The following is a 17,838-nucleotide window of genomic DNA, read 5'->3' as shown; positions in this document are numbered from 1 at the left end:
GCATTTTAAGGGTGGGACCCACATTTGGAACAGGTGGGGTAGCCAAGCTGCAACGTGAAGGATGTGCAGAGCCAGAGGGACAGGGCAGAGGGGCTCTTTCAGTTGACGTTAAGGTGCCTGAAAGGTCACCCGACAGGGGACCAGGATCCTGCAGCACACAGAAGCCCCCAGAACCCTGCATGGTGCTGGAGGAGTGATGTACCCATCACCAGGACCACTGATGCCTCCATCCTTCTGGGGAGGTCATAGGACCAGCTCTAATCTACATGTCCAAAAAGAGATTTATTCCCCATCAGCCCAGGCAGTGACCGAGGAGCAGAGGAGGTGACGCTGTGATGCCTGGAGTGCAACCAGGCCACCAGTGCGGGAAGGGCTGTACCCACTGCTCTTGGGGATCCCCAGAGGTGGGTGCGGAGCTGCAGACTGGTGGGCAGCAGACGTCTCTCTGGAGAAGGGAAATCTATGGGCTGAGATGGGAGCAGCATGCCAGCTGTGAGCAGGAGTCCTGCTCCAAGCTATCCTCCATCCATGCCACTTCCACAGACTTGGAAGTTTTACGAGGAGTTTTTACAAGCAACTGAAAGAAGCAATTTGAGTCTTTCCACCGCATCTGGAGGGGTGGGCTCGGGATGCTGTGGGAGCCCCCGGGGACTCACCGTTCTGCGGCCAGCCTGGCACTCCCGCCTTGCCGGGCAGCTGGTAATGCACAGTGTGGCACCCACCTTGGGTCTCACACTTTTCCAAGCTGACTTAATGAAGCCAAATTTGCAAATGAAATATAATTTCAAAGACAGGCATGTTGTCGGAAGGTCTGGGGATGATGTATGCCTGTTCCTGCTCGTTAGCAGCTGTCTCTTTAATTACCACAGATGCTAACGAGATGCTAACAGCATATGGTGACAGGAGAGCAGCCGCACTTTGCACCAAAGTACAATTTATTTGTGAGGCGGCTGGGAGGGAGGACGAGGGCTGGTGGGGTAAAATCTGCTGGGACTTCTCCTTGTTCCCTCTGCTCCCGCGGTACCCTTTTCTCTCTGTTAGGGCTAACGCCTGTCTCTGGAAGGGCTCATTGTGATGCAGCTCAGGGAAGAGGCCCTGGGTGATAGAGAAGCATCCACTTCCAGCCCCCTACACCAACTCATGGCTCCAGGCTGGTTGGTGCCTCCAACCTTGGCAGGTCCTTTGCTTTTCCTGGGTTGCTGCAGTTCCAGCATCCAGCAACTTTGGGGGAAGCGTCTGGTCCAGTTTCCGTCTCCCTCCCTCCCACTTGTGAGATAGAAGCTGATGTGGCTCTGGCTGGTGGCTAAAGCTGGTTCTGACTGTAGGGGTTTGGCTGTGGGGACATGTAGGTAGCAAATGGTTTAACTGCAGGAAACCTCATTACCTCGCCCCCTCCATCAGCTGGAGACTCGGGGTAGGGTTGTCAGAGAGTTGCTCTCTTTCTTTTCCATCCCTGTGACCAGCTGTCGTGGGGAAACCTCCTCTGACCTTCTGTCATGTGGGACTGGGCTCCTGGCAGATGCCAGAACTGCATTATGATACCTGGGCAAGAGTCCCCAGGCTGTCCCACTGCATCGTGCTCTTTCCAGTCCTCAGTGCTTGGCTGGGCCAGCTCGAAAGATAGGCTGTATCCCATGCACAGAGTCCCCAGACTCAGTCTGCTCTTCACTAGCCCTGAATTTAACCGTTGTAGCTCATTTTTAGCCTGTAGAATGAGCAGAATTCACCAGAGAGTGTCTGGAAACTTGGGGAAGCTGAGCCTAGGGGTTGGTAGACAAGGGAACAACCTCCAGCAGGCTTGGAATGAAAGAACAAGTTCCTTCATGGGATTAATTTTGCCATGTGCCCCCTTCCTTGCAGTTGTGACAAAGGGCTGGAGACTACAAAGCCATGTATGGGGCTCGACGCTGCAGGGCCACAGCAGGCTCCTGACACAGTGGTGGTTCTTGAAAGGCAAAGCTGGTGCCTGGCACCTTCTCACCCCTCTCTCTCCCTCTCCTCCATCCCCTGTCCCGCAGGAGTGTGCTGGGGAACCACTCTTCATGCTCTACTGCGCCATCAAGCAACAGATGGAGAAGGGACCCATTGATGCCATTACAGGAGAGGCTCGCTACTCCCTCAGTGAAGACAAGCTTATCCGGCAGCAGATTGACTACAAAATGCTGGTTAGTGCAAGTGGAAGCCTCACTGGTACTGGTGCTTGCCAGGACTGCTAGGTCCAGCTATTGAACAAGATCTTGGAGGCACCCAAAGTATTTTCCAGAGAGTGGTTTGTCTCTTGTTCTTCCCTCTGGCATCCTTGGGGTGCCTCTTGCTCTGTCGGTGTGGCACCCATCTCGGCTAGGGTCAGAAAAGGGGCCTTTGCATGGCAAGGTTTGCTCTTGCCATGGAACTGAGAAAGCTAAACACGAACTGAATACCCCTCCACCCCTCTCCCAGCAAACCCCACAGCCCTGACAGGTACAGGGCCAGAGATGCTGTTGAGCACATGCTACCTGGGAGCAACCAGTGGCTCATGTTGGGTGGACATCAAAGCCAGATCCTTGAGATTACTGCAGGAGATGTAGAGATACTTCTCTTCCTCCATATCAGACATCTCCGCTGCCCAGCTGAATGATAAGCCGGGCCCGTCGCCTGGCTGAGGCCGCAGCTGGTCCTTCACCACCTCCATCTCCACCAAGGTGGGGTTGGGAGGGGGCGGAGTATGCCTGGGCATTGCTCAGGCTAGACAGGTTGTAGTGAGTTCGGCATGGTTTGCTGGCCCAGGATTCCTTCACTGACACTGTGCTGCCTTTCTAGGAATAGCTGGAGATTTGAGAGTGGCAGGGAGAGGTGGGGAGAAAGGGGGAGCAGGAACGTGCCATGTGGCTGCAGCTCGGCAGTGGCCAGGGAGGGGAGAAGACATGGCCTCTAGGCAGCTGTAGCCCTGTGTCCTTGGACCTGCCTTTGCAGCCAGCGCGTCACAGCCTCTAGCTCGAGTCTTTCTGCCCCTCTGTGCTGTGCAGACCCTCAACTGCGTGAACCCAGAGAACGAGAATGCCCCGGAGATCCCCGTCAAGGTGCTGAACTGCGACACCATCACACAGGTGAAAGAGAAGCTGCTGGACGCTGTTTACAAGGGGGTGCCCTATTCCCAGCGACCCAAAGCCGGAGACATGGACCTGGGTAAGGGAGAGGCCAGGCACTTCCCTGTGGGGAGCAGGGATGTGACTAAGAGCAAAAGTGCCAAAAAAACCATTCAAGGCAGGAGAATCGACATCTCCTATAAGAGCGGGGACCTGGCAGGACCAGAGCATTTGTGCTTGTCCAGCTCACATGTACTGTGCTGGTGGCACTGACTGTGTGGGGACGCCTGGCATGAGGGTGTGGGTCTCACCAGTAGAGAGGATGGGGAGAGGAGCCTCCTCTGCTCTGGCTGTGGGCTGGATTGCAGGCTTGAGGTGGCTGAGGCCCAAGGAGGCCAGCAGTAGGTGAGAACAGCGTGAATAGTCTTGTTCTTAAAGGAGGGGCGGGAGAATGAAGAGGAGAGGAGCAAAGGAAATGGTAGCCAGGGTCAAATTGATGCTGTCTTTCCTTGAGTACTTGGAAAGAAGATTTTGCCCAACACCGTGTTGATAGTCATCAGTCTTGGGGTTCAGAAGGTGGTGCAAGAGCTCTTTTATTGATGCCCAGACTGTGCTCCTACCCTTGCTCTTGGCTTCATGCTCCTGTCACCCTCTAACCACGAGCCCTTCTCCCTCATGGGGACAGAGTGGCGGCAGGGCAGGATGGCCCGGATCATACTGCAGGACGAAGATGTCACCACAAAGATTGACAATGACTGGAAGAGGCTAAACACCCTGGCCCACTACCAGGTAAGGCTGTCCATGGGGGAAAGCACTGAGCAGTCACCAGCTGCTTTGAGCTGGAGCATCTCTTCTCCCTCCTCAGCTTGGCCAGGGCCTGGGCTCAGCTCTCCAGACCATGCTGCTCATGCAGGGGCATGGCCAGGAGCTCTGCAGTCACTTTTGTGTCTGTGCCCCATGTTTATGGTCCTTCCGTTCAAGGAAGCACTAAATGGGGCATCTCTGGGACTCGTAGAGGCTGTTTCCTGCTCCAACCATACTTAGCCATTTTCGTGCCAAGTTGTCTGGCGTGTTCCTGTTCTGACCCCTTTGCCCGAGCTTTCGCAGAGGTAGATATGTAGGTCTCCTTTGCTGGGGATGGGCGTTCCTGGGGTGATGCGCAGCATAGCTTCACCCCTGGGCTGGTTTGTCCCTGCTGTGGGGGCTGTTCCTCCTGTGCCTCTCCAGTATCGCAGCCTGCTCATGCTATCTCTGCCTTCAGGTGACAGACGGCTCCTCAGTAGCCCTGGTGCCCAAGCAGAACTCTGCGTACAACATCTCCAACTCCTCCACCTTCACCAAGTCCCTCAGCAGATACGGTGAGCATTCAGGGGCATCCTCCGCTGTGCTGGCACGGGAGGCAGCACTGGGCTGGGCTTGCAGACCAAGGCACGGGGCGGGCGATTGTAACAGTGGCTCACGTGAACAAGGTCCTTCAAAACCCTGGCTGTCCTGTACCACTGTATTTGTTCTGGTGTTGGAGAGCAGATGCCCTCAGAGCCACCTCTCTTTGCAATGTCAGATACCAGGGAGAGACGTGTGTCAGATGGCTGCTGCTAAGGTGATCCCTCTTTTTATTCCCCTGAATTCTAATCAAAATAGGCACAGAGGCACTTTGCACTTAAATGAGCAAAGTTGAGGACTCCAGCAAACACGCTGGCAAGCGTACTTCAGCCTTGGTTTGGAAGGGAATAGTGTGGTTAGCTCAGACTGACACAGGAGCCATCTGCAATCCCAGCACCTGTGCGCTGGGAGCAGGACAGGCTTCTGCAGAGTCCCTTCCACAGTGCTCCTGGCCCCTGTACGTCAGCCAGGCTTGCATGTCTTGCATGTAGCCTGGCAGACTGCGATGACAGTCCTAGCAGAGCTCCTGGTCCATGGTGGCTGCAGGGGCTGGATCCCAAAGCTCCTGTTTCACAGCCGTAACGTGCGGAGGGAAGGGGGACGACGGGGCTGGTGGCGAGGCGGAGGTGGGCAGGGTACGAGTGTCCCGCTCTGCTCGGTGCTTGCAGAGAGCATGCTGCGGACAGCCAGCAGCCCGGACAGCCTGCGCTCGCGGACCCCCATGATCACCCCTGACCTGGAGAGTGGGACCAAGCTCTGGCACCTGGTAAAAAACCACGACCACATGGACCAGCGGGAGGGTGACCGGGGCAGCAAGATGGTCTCCGAAATCTACCTGACCCGCCTGTTAGCCACTAAGGTATGACCCAGGGCTGCAGAGCTGCTGCCTGGCTTTTTACATCTGAGTGGGAAGGGTAGTGATTTGGGTTGTCCAGAAGTGGTAAGCCCTGCTTTTTTATTAGCCTTCTGCTTCAGCACAGGAGCAGCTACTCTCTTGGTCTCTTTCCTGAGCTTGAAGTGATGTTTTTGTGTGTTAAAACCCTCAGTGAGTATCACTTGAGTGGATTTTCCTGTTTGCTTCTTGCACTCTTTGGCTTTTTTACTATTCCCTGTATCCTTGAGCAGCTGCTGGACTGCAAACCAGAGGTGCCCCGGGGCGGGCGCCTCATCCCCTTTGGTGTTTGGGATAAAGCTGCAAAATCAGTGATGTGAGAAGGGTAATTACCCGGGGCATTTGGCGTCACAGGCTGTTCCACTTTCCTCAGCACATGCTGCGTGTCTGAGATGTCCCCAGAGAGGAGCAGAGGGCTGTGCTGAAGGTGCTGGCTCAGGATTGCAGGGACTGGGCTCAGCCACCTCCTCTGTGACTTGGCTTCTTGCCTGGTGGAACCAGAGCTTGTTCAGTGATGTCTGTCATCGGATCTTGGGTACCTTAATGGGACCCAAAAAGGACTATGATATGGCATACATTCACTTGGGTTTTGCTCTGTATGGTGTTTTTATTTATATGCTTTTAGTGTGCCAGATCAAGCGGTGAAGGAGATACCACTGCAGTGTCTGTTCCCCAGTATAAACCACTGAGAACCAGTAGGGTTACACAGACTGTACTGTGCTTCTTTTCCGGGTGGTAGGAATAGAAGTGAAATTGGTTTAAGGGCCGACCTTTAGCTAAAGGCTCATCTCTCTGTTGGCGCTGAGCGGTGCTGAGCAGCCTTCTCTCCCTCTCCTCTTCAGGGCACCCTGCAGAAATTCGTGGATGACCTGTTTGAGACCATCTTCAGCACAGCACATCGTGGGAGCGCGCTGCCCCTTGCCATCAAATACATGTTTGATTTCCTGGATGAACAAGCTGATAAGCATCAGATCAATGATTACGATGTCAGGCACACCTGGAAGAGTAACTGGTAATGGAGAGGGGCACTGGGGTGGCGGGGGCTAACGATATCACAGCTTACGTTGCTTCCAACCCCTCCCACGGGGAGCAGAAATATGTCCCTGGAAGCGATCCAGGACAAGAGAGGCCCATATCTCTGTATTTCTGGTGTGGGTAAATCCCTTGCATGCCTTCCTGCAGCAGAAAATATCCCAGGAATGCGGTGCTCCCTCAGCCCTTCCCAGGCCCCACGCATCCCCCGATGGCTGCGGTGGCCGGGGGCTGGTTCCTCGCTTCCCAGCCCTCCTTGGGCAACCACCCCAGTCCTCATCCCCACTGTCCTAAAGGTGTTTCCATGCTCCTTCCCACCACCCAGCTGAGCATGCAGCCCCCCCTCAGCATTTTTCTTTTCTGCTGCCTCACTGATTTCATCTCTCTGATCTTGCCGTTACTAGAGACGGGTACGTACGCTCCCGTGTCTGGCATTTGTTAAATGGCAGCCAAATTGCTTTTGTGGAGTTCAGTAACTGTTGGCAATTAGCAGGGCAGGAAAAGAAACATTTTTAAATGGAGATGTGAGAGCACGGAAGTGCGTGGAACTGATTTATAACCCAGCTTTCTATATTAAAAGAAGGAGCGAAAGGCAAAGGAGGGGAAAAAAAAAAAACCCGAAAAAAAAACCCTACTCCACAGGGGCTGGGCATGCAGGCTGCTGCATACTAATGCCTGTGCTTATCGCTGGGCGCTAATTCAATGTGTGGAGCTTCTTGAGGCCATTCCCTTCACGAATAAAATATGTACATGCACCCAGTATCCTCATTAGGAAAATCCTGGGGAATGAAGTGTGTTTTGTCTAAGATAAAAGCATTCACTGGGTGTGGTGCTGAGGGATGACAGAGCGGAGAGGCTTTCTGATGGGGGGAGTCCCTGAGATGCTCCTGGGAGAGGAGAGGGGCAGCACTATTGGGAAATGGAGCCAGGGAGGGTGGCATGTGTGTCGCATGCAGCAAACATCCAGTCGGAGACTGGCCAGGAGACCCGCTGCCTGTACAGCTGAGAGCTTTATTTCCAGCATCTGAGGCTGCCTAAATTCTCCTCTGGTGTTGAATGTGCTAATGAATCCCTTGAGGAGTCCAGTTAATTCCCTCCTCCGACGTGGGAGATGTGTGAAATGCCACGCTGTGCAATTCGAAGGGATTATTGATGCAAGAGAAGGGGACCTTGCCTGGTTTGGCCCATGGGCTCAGCAAGGGCTTTTCAATGAGCGGATCCTTGGAGAAACTGCAGATCTGTGCTGCCCTGGTTTGCCTTTGGAGGTGTTGGCGGTGCTGAGGAATTTCTCCACTGAGAGCTGTGGCCATGTGGGGCTGGGCACAGGGCAATGGCCGTTTACCCCAGGACGTTTGCATTCCTGGGGTGCTGGGAAAAGCAGCCTGCCCAGTGCTGGGTCATGGGGAGCCCGTTCTCCGTGACTGGAGGTGCATGTGTGTTCCAGCTGCCCTGTAGGGCTTGGTTCAGGTGCTGACTCCTGTTTCCTTCATCCCCCCAGTCTACCTCTACGTTTTTGGGTGAATGTGATTAAGAACCCCCAGTTTGTGTTCGACATTCACAAGAACAGTATTACTGATGCCTGCCTATCCGTGGTGGCACAGACATTCATGGACTCCTGCTCAACTTCTGAGCACAAGCTAGGAAAAGACTCTCCCTCCAACAAACTACTGTATGCCAAGGACATCCCCAACTACAAGAGCTGGGTAGAAAGGTGAGTACACTTGGAAATACCTCCTGCTTCACCTGGAGGAATTAGAGTGGATGTACGTGGGTGTGGGGACTGGGGTCATTGGGAGGAATCCTTGGCAGCTCTCTGAAGAGGGACCGTACTAACACTTGCAGAAGGTAATCCTCTCGTTTGGGAGATGATGTTTTCTTGCGATTGTCTCCTGGAATGAGTTTGCAATGACTGTTTGACAGCCATTTATGACTTGCTTAAGGGGTGCTAAAAGCAACCTCCACTTTTAGGTTTTCTGATGTTTTCTGTTGTAAAAACTTGGTCTGTGCTAGGGAATTACTAACAGTTCCTTTGATTGCTTTTGGAGAGCAGCGAGAAGTCAGCCTTGGACTAGAGAAGTTCCTTTTTTGTACCACGACAACACGCGCAGGTTTTGCTGAAATGGTTGAAAATTAGCATTTCCCATCTCTCATCCATCAGTACATCTCGCCTGGGATCCTGGTGAGAGTACATGCTCTGAGGCAGTGCTCAGGCTGCTGTCGCTGTGCCGAGGAGCAGGGAGAGGAGCAGGTCCCCTGACTCCTTCCGACACCCTCCACCTTCACTGTTAGCTGAGGAGAGACATCCTTCTGTCCTGCTGAATTAATGCGGTGTTAAAGGTTCAGGTTTTGAATGCTACTGATTGCAAATTGATGCACTCAGGCATAATGCTGTGTTTAGCTTTATCCTTTTGGGAGAGAAACCTAGGAGATGTCCTCCAAAGCCCTCCAAATAGAGCTGCTGTTAAAATGTTGCTGTCTTGTGTAGTGGGACTTCATCAAGCTTAAACAATCGCAGGTTTCAGGTTGCTGATGCAACTTTCCCCTTGTGCTGATACGTAGTGCTGTAGGTCATGCTCTTTTTGTGTTTCTTTTGTTTTAAACTGAGGACCTTTCCCTTTTTCAGCATCTAGACTGGTTACAGGGTGAACCAAATGAAAGGTGTCCAGGCAACAATAAAGGTCATATTCTCTCGTTTGCAAACATGGGACTTTGTAGCCTAAATCGTCTTTTGGATACTGACTTGTACACAGTTACTTTTGTCATGCCATTGGCATGCCTGGTGCTTTGCAGGCAGGTACAAAGACAAGCTTCTTCCCTCGAGGAAGGTAGGGCTTGGATCAGAAGAAAAGGTGCCCCTGAAACAGGATGGCTGAAATGAGTGATGAGCTGCATTGTAATAGGAGGAAGTTCTTGGCGGCGGGCTGGAGGGGGGCTTTGGAGTGGGGTCCCATAGGAACATCACGAACTTCATAAAGTGAATTTCTCTGACCTTGCCATCTCTATGACAAAAATATTCAGCTGTGCGTGTGCCTGGAAAAGAAAAGGTGTAAGACCATTCCAGACTTAAGGATTGGTCTAGGCATGCTGTGTCCCTGGGGAGGAGGTGGGACATCTCACCGCTGATGGATGTTCCTGCCACTGCTTACCACCAGTACAGTCCCAGAAGCAGCTGAGCAGGGGCAGAGCTGCCCTGCGCAGGGTGTGACTGCGTCTCCTGCCGCTCCTCTGCTGCGGGGATTTACAGTGTAGTCAGCATTCCTGGCTTGTGGCACGGTGATTGTCACAAAGCTTTGCAGAGGCAAGATGGGAGCCTTGCGAGGGTGGCTGAGTGGGACGGCGTGTCCCACCGGGACAGGTCTGTCTGCCGCCGGGGTTCAGGCACCAGCTGAACAAAGGGCATCCTGCCAGTCTGAGGAGAAATAGCGTGGTGAAGGGCTTGGGAGGTGGGGAGCCTGGAGAAAACCCAAGGGGGCTGCAGCCAGGGTCACGGCTGGGGTAGGTGTCCTCTGGAAATGGTAGGTGTGACTGGGATCTTGGGCTGCACGAGCCACACGCCCTTGTCTTGAAAAGCGATGGTTTCCTGCCAGCCTTTGTGTCATAGTAAACCCCAAAATGTAAAAGTTCTGTATGTTACCTGGACATCCTACTGTGGTAGCCACAAAAGCTTTCTTCTTCAGCACATCTCCCTTGTACGTTCATCTCCAAGTCCCTCCCCACAGGGGTCTTCACCTGTGGGGTTAAAGGGTGGTGAGGGGGATCTCTGGGGGTTTTCATTGCTAACCAGAGCTGGCTGGAACTGAGAAGATTGGGTGTACTGTCCCTAATACTCCTCAGCACAGGTAGAAGTGGTGTCAGCTTTAGGAGATGTCACTCTGGGGGTGATCTCTTCAGCGGCATAGCAGATCTCCTGGTGCCTGGTTTAGTCAGAGGTCCTCACCACAGGCCACTGCTCTCTTGGCAGCATCTGGGAAATCTTTCGCATAATTTTCTGGCTGAGAATGAGCCTCCTTGTTAAAACAGCCCAAGTATTTTATCACTAGCTGAGTTCAGTGCGGTGGGATGGAGTGGATCCTCGTATTCATCTCCTCAAGTGGTCTTGCTGCCATCTGCTCCTAGCCAAGTGCTTCAGCCATGTTCCATCTCAGCGTTCAGCTGATGATGCTAATGATGCTAATCACTCTACCAGAAACTTCACCGACTGAGGAGTCATCAGCAGTAAAGCGAACCTGGGAGAGACTGGCACTTTGTATTTCCAGGTGGTGCGAGTGGCCAGGCCTCGTTTGCTGTGGGTAGGGTTTCTTTTTTAATAGAGGCTTGTGGACACCACCCTGATTTCCAAAAGGACCTCAGCCGCCAGTCCACTGGTGTGTCTGCTTGATGTAACCCTCCTGCTGTAATGGGATGCTGTGGCTTTGATCTTGATGGGGTTTGATGAATATCTCTTGGATATTCTGTTTTTCCACTATGATTCTGGACTATATAAGCTGTGTCTGAGTTTCCCTGTATTTGCTGAGCATATCAGCAAGGCAGCTGTTGGATAGGACTGCAAATCTTAAGGTGTCCTAGGAAATGTAAGGTAGTATCCTGCTGGTAGCAACCATCAGAGAAGTACAAGGAAGGCATGAAAGCATGAAGTCGTTTGACCCAGGCATGCCCTAGGACATCAGCTACTTCCTCTGCTGACCAGGATCCTTTGAGGTCACAGACATGTCTATAGAACCTCAGTTTTCACTGAAAATGAAAGCTCCTTGTAGATTTTTGGTGAGTAGTAACTTCTGAGCATGGCCAGCGGCAGTTGCAGGCTGTGTTGAATGCCTGTTGCTGAGGAAGATGTAACCACGCAGGATGTATTACTGCAAGGGCTGGATGTGAACTTGTCTTGTGTTCATGCATCAATTATTTAATTTTTATTATTTTTATATATAATTTATATATATATATAAAATAAATATGAAGGGCTATCGTTGGTCTTAGTGACACAGTGACATTAGGAGAACCGTGGCAAAGCCTTACGTGTTGCTGCAGGCATGGAGAATTCTGCTGGATGCAGTCTGGTGGCAGAACGTGCCGGTGGGATGGGAAAGGGGAAAATGTGTGGTTTAGGAGAGGGTGGGAAATCCCTCAGAGCAGTGGCTCCCGGCTTCCCAGCAGGCTGGGCTGGGCTCGGCACCACTCCATTGGGAATGTGTTCCTAATGGTGCTGACTGCTCCATGGAGTGCCCAGAGACCTCTTGATTGTTACAATGGGTGGTTGCGGTATGTCACCCCTTGGAGGCAAGATGCTCTTCGCCTTGCCTCTCCAGTGGCTGTTCTCAGGTGAGTGTCACAGCAGAGATCCATCCCTCTCTGACAGTTCCTAATTCTGATCCACTCTTCTGCCTTGCAGATATTATGCAGATATAGCTAAAATGCCAGCAATCAGTGACCAGGACATGAGCGCATACTTGGCGGAGCAGTCACGGTTACACCTCAGCCAGTTCAACAGTATGAGCGCGCTGCACGAGATCTACTCCTACATCACCAAGTACAAGGATGAGGTAAGACATGGAGATAGGTGGTCAAGCCTGGGCTGCGAGCTGCATCCCCTTGCCTGCATTTCTGCAGCCCTCTGCTTTTCCCTAGGGAAAAACACGCTGTGAAATGTGGGAGAGCAACATGGTCTGTGTCTATGCTTGGGCTGGCAGGGAAGGAAAGGTCTGGGAGGCGTGGAGCCAGGTGCTGGCGTAGGCAGGGCTGCATTCCCCGTATTTTCTGCAGTGAGTAACGTAGGAAACACCTATTTTTCTACACATTTTGCACATGAGCTCCGTGGGGCTGCAGAGTTCATGGTGTTATCTCCATGTGCCTCCCCTATCGGCCACCACCGACGTGGTGCTGTGGTGGTACCAACCATGTGATTAGGCAGCGTCTGGCTCTGTTCCCCGGGGATGCCAGAGGATGTGGTGACCTCTTCAGTGCTTGCTTTGTGAGCATCAGTAAGGATGGTTAGAAACCCCTCTGCTGTAATTTATACAAATTAACTTCGTAAAGCACTGCTCAAATCCACACCCTGCATCTTTTTATTAAAGCAATAAAATACGTAACTACAGTAAAATATGGATCTATACATATAATATGATAGTATAGGTTTTATTGTACCAATAAAGGGAATTGACGACTGCGTTTGAACAGTGGCTTATTTAGGTGACAGAGTGCCAGAACGTCTCCTTGCTTGGAGACGGCCGGGAGAGCCAGCCTCTTGCCATGCAGGGGAGGGATCAGGTCCCTGTCACACGCTGCGGCATTCCTGAGAGGCATGTCCCAGCGCCCCTGAGGTGTGAAGTTAGGGAGTCCATGGGTGGGTCGTAGCAGACCTGGCCCCTGGGTCAGCACTGGGACACTGGTGGCCGAAATTCTTGTGGAGCTAGGTGCTTTGCAGGAGTGAGGAGGAGGAGGTGGGGGGGCTGGCTGCCCTGTTGCCTGGGAGCAAACCCTGTGCTTGGGAAGGTGCCGCATGGTGGTCACCGTGTAGCTGGTGGCCGTGTACCACACAGCTGGTGGCTGTGCTGGTGAGACCTGTGTGCTGCTCCCCAGATGACTTGGTATGGCACAATCAGGAGACCGCCATAGTTCTGTGTGATGACTTGGCCATGGAGGGTTTTGGGGATTTTACGGTTTGTACAACAGCTCTGTGACTACCATGAGAGTGGGAGAAGAGTGGTCTGGAGGATCTTGATCTGTTGTGGGGCAGCCGTCATCCCTCAGCCATCATCAAGTGCTCACTTCCTCCAGGCTAAAAGTTCCCCAGGCCTTAAATACATCCTCCAAGTCCTGGGCAAGAGCAGGGAGGGGACCATGTGGCATTAATGAGCTGCTCTTTAGGAGCTTAGGTCCTCTTCATGCCCGCTAACGGCAGCCTGACATCTGTTGAGTGCCTTGCTGTCGCCCGCTCTCCGACCATCACAAGTGTGTTCACAGCTCTCAGGAACTTCTTTTATTATTTGTAATGGGATTAATAAATCACAGCTGTTCCCTTTGTTTGTTTTCATTCATTAGGCACAATTATATGCAGCCCGATTGCACCCTCTTTGATGCAAAATGGGAGAGAATAATTTTTCCTGTTGTTCAGTGCAATAATATGCTGTCATTGGCTGTGAATGAAAATCATAATTAATTTTCATTTGGGTACTTGCATCTTGGTAATCAATGGTCCTGGCTCCTTACAGCAGGTGACAAACCTAGGTCTCTCTCTACGCGCAGCACAGGTTTCGTTTGACTCCATTATTTCTGTAAGACTGAGATAAAAGAGTAGCAAATAAATGCAGGGGCAGGTTGTGTATCTTTTGACACCTCAGCATCCCAGGATACACAGCTGTCTTCTCAGGAGAGGCGGAGGCAGTGGGCAGGGGGGAAATAAGCTCCTCTTCCACTTCTTGGAAGAATCTCATTTGGTTCTGGCTCAGCCACCTTTCAGGCACGTGGCGTTTTGATTTCTGTGTGTTATTACAGTTATTTTGTTCTGTGGGTAGTGTGACAGCCGACAGTGGCTGTGGAGATGGATGGCGGGGGAGTGTCCCTGGTAGCAGGTTTGTGGCAGAATCTATGAGCTCTCGCCAGTTCAGCTGCAGCTCAGGGTCGTTGCTGCCAGGGGAGGTAAATCAGATGTGCTCAGCTCTAGCTGGCAAATTTTCCCCTCCTTGGGAGCTGACGCCAGCGTCAAGATGCAGCTTTCCGCTTTCCTTTGGGAAGAGATTCTCCATTGGGCATCTCCTACTGCCCCAGCAGACAGAGACCAGCAGCCAGGTCCTGTCCCAAAAAGCCTGGCGGAGAGCCAGAGCCTGTCGGTGGCCAGAGACTGCTGCATGGCAGCGTGGTGGATGCTGCACAGCACGCCCTGCACGCCGCTCCACAGCCCGCCGGCACTGCAGCAGCTCTTAATCAAAGGGAGCTGATTCCCCATTAAGAAGTTACCTGTAGGGCTCCTGATGGACTTTGCCTGCTTCCTAGTAAGTCTATTAATTATACAACAGTTTGTTTCCAATTATGTGGCCAATGAAATGGTTAATCAAGTCCCCTTTGACGGATGCCTTGATATTTAATTGCAAAAAATTTGCTCTCTCAACTAGCTCACCCGAGGAGATGAGATTTCTGTCAGGTTTGTTTTTTTAAATCAGCTTTTCTGCTCTGCCGGCATGATGTTAGTGAGACAAGACTCCAGGCTGCTGGGAGGGCAACTGCCCCTTCGTTCTACACTTCATTACTTACCCCCTTCTCCCCACTCTGAACCTCGTCCTCCACCCTCCTGCTGCTGCTAGTCCTTCCCCCGCCCTGGGGGCATGGTCGCATCCAGCCCAGGGGAGGGGACCGTCCCTCCACCCTGCAATCTGTCATCAAGGTCAGGAGCTTGTTTAGAGGAATGAGATTCCAAGGGAGGAAACTCATCCTCGGATGTCTGTGGGTGCACCCTTACACAGGACTGAGGGCTCCCCGCAAGGTGGGCTTTGCTGGTCCATGCATTTGGTGTCTCCCTCCATCACCCCACAGCCCCCCAGTCGTCCACCTTGGGGAGAGGTGAGTGGGATTTTACCACAGGTGGCAGCTGAAGCCTTGTGGATTTGGTCTTTTTCTGCTCATGGAACCAGTTCATAGCTCGATCGTGGTCTCTGAAATGCTGTCCCTGCTTCCCTAGGATGTTGCGGGTTGGTTGGAGTCACAGGTGTGGTGGGAAGGTCTCATCTTGGTGTTGGGGTTTAGCTCCGTTGTTTGATGGTTGTTCATTTTCTGGTTTCCCCACATGGCTTCTTGTTAGTATCAAGCAGGTCCCTGGTGTTACTGCAGCCCCTTGGGGGTCTAGGGAGGCTCGGTCTGGTCCGTGGGGTGGGGTGGCAGCACTCAGAGTGGTGTCCTCCACCTCACGCCTCCTCTGACCCTTTCCTGGCCGCATTAGGGACTGGAACGAACGTGCGCCGCTTCCCACGGAGCTACATCCCCACACCTTGGTGCCATCAATGAGCGTGGCCGTGGGCATGTGGGAGCCGCTGTGGGCAGGAGGGCATCTCCTTACCCTCTCTCTCACCCTCCCCTCTCTCCCCCAGATTCTAGCTGCACTGGAGAAGGACGAGCAGGCCCGGAGGCAGCGGCTGAGGAGTAAGCTGGAGCAGGCGATCGACACAATGGCCTTAAGCAGCTGAGAAGGCGGCAGCGCGGTGCCAGCATCCCGGGCGGCGGAGGTGGCAGGAGGGGGGCCGGCCAGCAGCAGCCACGGGCAGCAGAAGACTTTGGGGCTGGGGCCGGCCGGACCCGCGGGAGCCGCCGCGCCTCCACACGCTTCCCACGAAAGAACAAGGAAACCTCGCGCTTTAGCGGAAAAAATCCCAAATCCCGATGACAGCAGCGACATCGATACAAGCCCCTGACCCACACACAACCCCCCAGTCCAAGCGGGACGCAGCAGGGACCTTGCAGAGAGGCGATGCTGGGCGGAGGAGAAGGGGGTCGACTGCCCCACGGACCCACGGGGCATCCCTTGCCCGGGCAGAGCCCTGAGCCCACAAGGAAGGAGGGTCGGGACCGCGGGGCTTTCTAGGACGGCGTTTGGATGTTGTTGTTACTTTGGTGGAGGGAGGGTGGGTGGGCTCCTATTTTTACTGTACTTGACTTGCTCTCCACCCCTTCCCCTCAGCTGTCCACCCCCTCTCCTTCTCCTCTCTTTTTCTGTCTCTTCCCCCTTCTCTCTCTCTCTCTCTGGCCTTCTGCCACTTAGTGTTAACTGCTATATTTGCACAATTTACACAAGACAAACAAAATTTTTAATTTAAAGAAAAAAAATTATAACAAAAAATGGAAGGGGAAAAAAAAGATTCTAAATTTTTGCAACAAACTAACAAAAACGATTTTAAAAAATAAGCTAAAGGACTGATGCTGGGGAGATTTGGGGGTGGGGGCAGTAGGGTTGGGCAGGAAAGGGAGAAATCCCTGAGCTTTGATATTTCTAAAATACGTCCTGTGCCATGTTTTATTTGAATGTTGTTTAGTGCAAAAAAAAAAAAAAGTAAAAAGAAAAAAAGAAAAAAAAATGGGAGTTTCGTTAGCTGAATAGATGCTGTTATTTAAATGCTGCTGGAGTGGTTCTGGAGGTCATGATCAGAGAGGCAGGGAGATCCCAAGGTTGGTTTTTCTTTTCCTGGGGGATCACTGAGGGGTGGTCGGTGTTTTGTTGAGCTCATCCTTGTTTTCCCGGTCCGGTGGCCGCAGGAAGGTTTGGGCAGCGCTGCCTGCCCCTGCCCGTCCTGGGATGATGGGAGGCAGAGGATGGCTGCGGGGGCTTGGGGACATTTGGGATGGTTCATGGAGAGCTAGCCTGGTTTTTTGGCAGATCCCCTGGTGCTGGAGCAGCCTTAACAAAGCCCTTTTATGTGTTGGTTGTTTTTTTTTTTTTGTTTCCTCGATCATCTTTTTGTGCTGATGCACAGGAAGGGACCAGATCCCCAGGGAAAGGGGAGGCAGCTCCCCCGTGTCTCCTGACCGGGATCCCCTCCAGCAAACCCCGCGGGGGGACCAGCCTGTGGAGGGAGGGACTGGGATGCTCGGCTGCTGTGGGGCTGTTGCATGCTCCTCCACCCGGGAAGCCCAAACGTGTGCAGGACTTTCCACCCAAGACTGACTTGTCTTTCTCTGCCTTTTCCTTCTTTCTCCCACTTTCTCTCCTTGCTGTCACCCTGTCTCCCCTCTGCCGCCTCCGCCCTGCTGGGGGGGTCGTTGGAAACCCGAGGTCTCTCCCTCGGCAGCCCCCTTCGAAATGTCAGATCCTCACGGGTTTGTGCTTTCCAGAGATGAAAAGGTGCCGAATGCTGCCCCGAATGGCAGCAGGTGACCAAAAACTTCCCCCAAAAAAGAGCAAACCCCTTTCCTTTTCCGTACTGATTGCTCCCGTCGCTGCCTGGGCCACAGCAGACGGGGCCAGACTCTGCCAGGAGCGGGTGGCTGTCGAAATCCAAGTGGAAAGAAGCCCAGCTGATTTCTGTCCGTTCCCTTAAATCGCAAGTTAAGGGGGGGAGAGGGAGAAATAATGAAGTTTTTAATTAAAAAAAAATAATAAAAGTGTGTATATATATATATGTGGTTACAATCTAATTCTCGTGCCCCAGTGGGGTGCTGTATAGTTAACTGAAGGAGAATTGAACCAATATAAATATGAAATGAATTTACACAGCCAGTTAAAACAAAACAAACAACAACTAGAAAAAAGAAAAGAAGATACCAAATGGTCTGGAAGAAATTTCCAAGCCTTTCTCACCATGCAGAACAATCGTTTGAAGCCTGCACATCTCTCATTATGTTGTAATTTTGTTTGGTTTTGTTTTGTTTTAATAAGGAGGGAAAGGAGAAGATGCTGATTAAAAAAACCCAACAACAACAACAAAAAACCCAACCACAACAGCAAAACTATGTTTGAAAAAGAAGTAATAATTGTTTCCCAAACCTACG

General features: G+C 52.4%; 1 protein-coding gene across 1 annotated transcript in view; it reads left to right on the top strand.

Moving 5' to 3' along the window:
* The window catches only part of PLXNA1 (plexin A1), a 121,489-nt gene extending 104,025 nt beyond the window's left edge, over nucleotides 1-17,464 (top strand). The window contains exons 24-32 of the mRNA XM_056336479.1: nucleotides 2,019-2,165; nucleotides 3,006-3,165; nucleotides 3,751-3,854; nucleotides 4,327-4,423; nucleotides 5,117-5,307; nucleotides 6,183-6,352; nucleotides 7,871-8,083; nucleotides 11,759-11,909; nucleotides 15,447-17,464. Coding sequence (XP_056192454.1) covers nucleotides 2,019-2,165; nucleotides 3,006-3,165; nucleotides 3,751-3,854; nucleotides 4,327-4,423; nucleotides 5,117-5,307; nucleotides 6,183-6,352; nucleotides 7,871-8,083; nucleotides 11,759-11,909; nucleotides 15,447-15,542 — 1,329 coding nt within the window. The 3' untranslated portion in view covers nucleotides 15,543-17,464. The remainder of the gene's footprint in view (nucleotides 1-2,018; nucleotides 2,166-3,005; nucleotides 3,166-3,750; nucleotides 3,855-4,326; nucleotides 4,424-5,116; nucleotides 5,308-6,182; nucleotides 6,353-7,870; nucleotides 8,084-11,758; nucleotides 11,910-15,446) is intronic.
* Nucleotides 17,465-17,838: the final 374 nt, after the last annotated feature.

Source organism: Falco biarmicus, chromosome 4 (genome assembly GCF_023638135.1).
Source record: "Falco biarmicus isolate bFalBia1 chromosome 4, bFalBia1.pri, whole genome shotgun sequence".
NCBI classification, from domain to species: domain Eukaryota; kingdom Metazoa; phylum Chordata; class Aves; order Falconiformes; family Falconidae; genus Falco; species Falco biarmicus.
The sequence above is the reverse complement of the archived record's forward strand: the minus strand, read 5'-3'. Positions and strand labels throughout refer to the sequence as shown.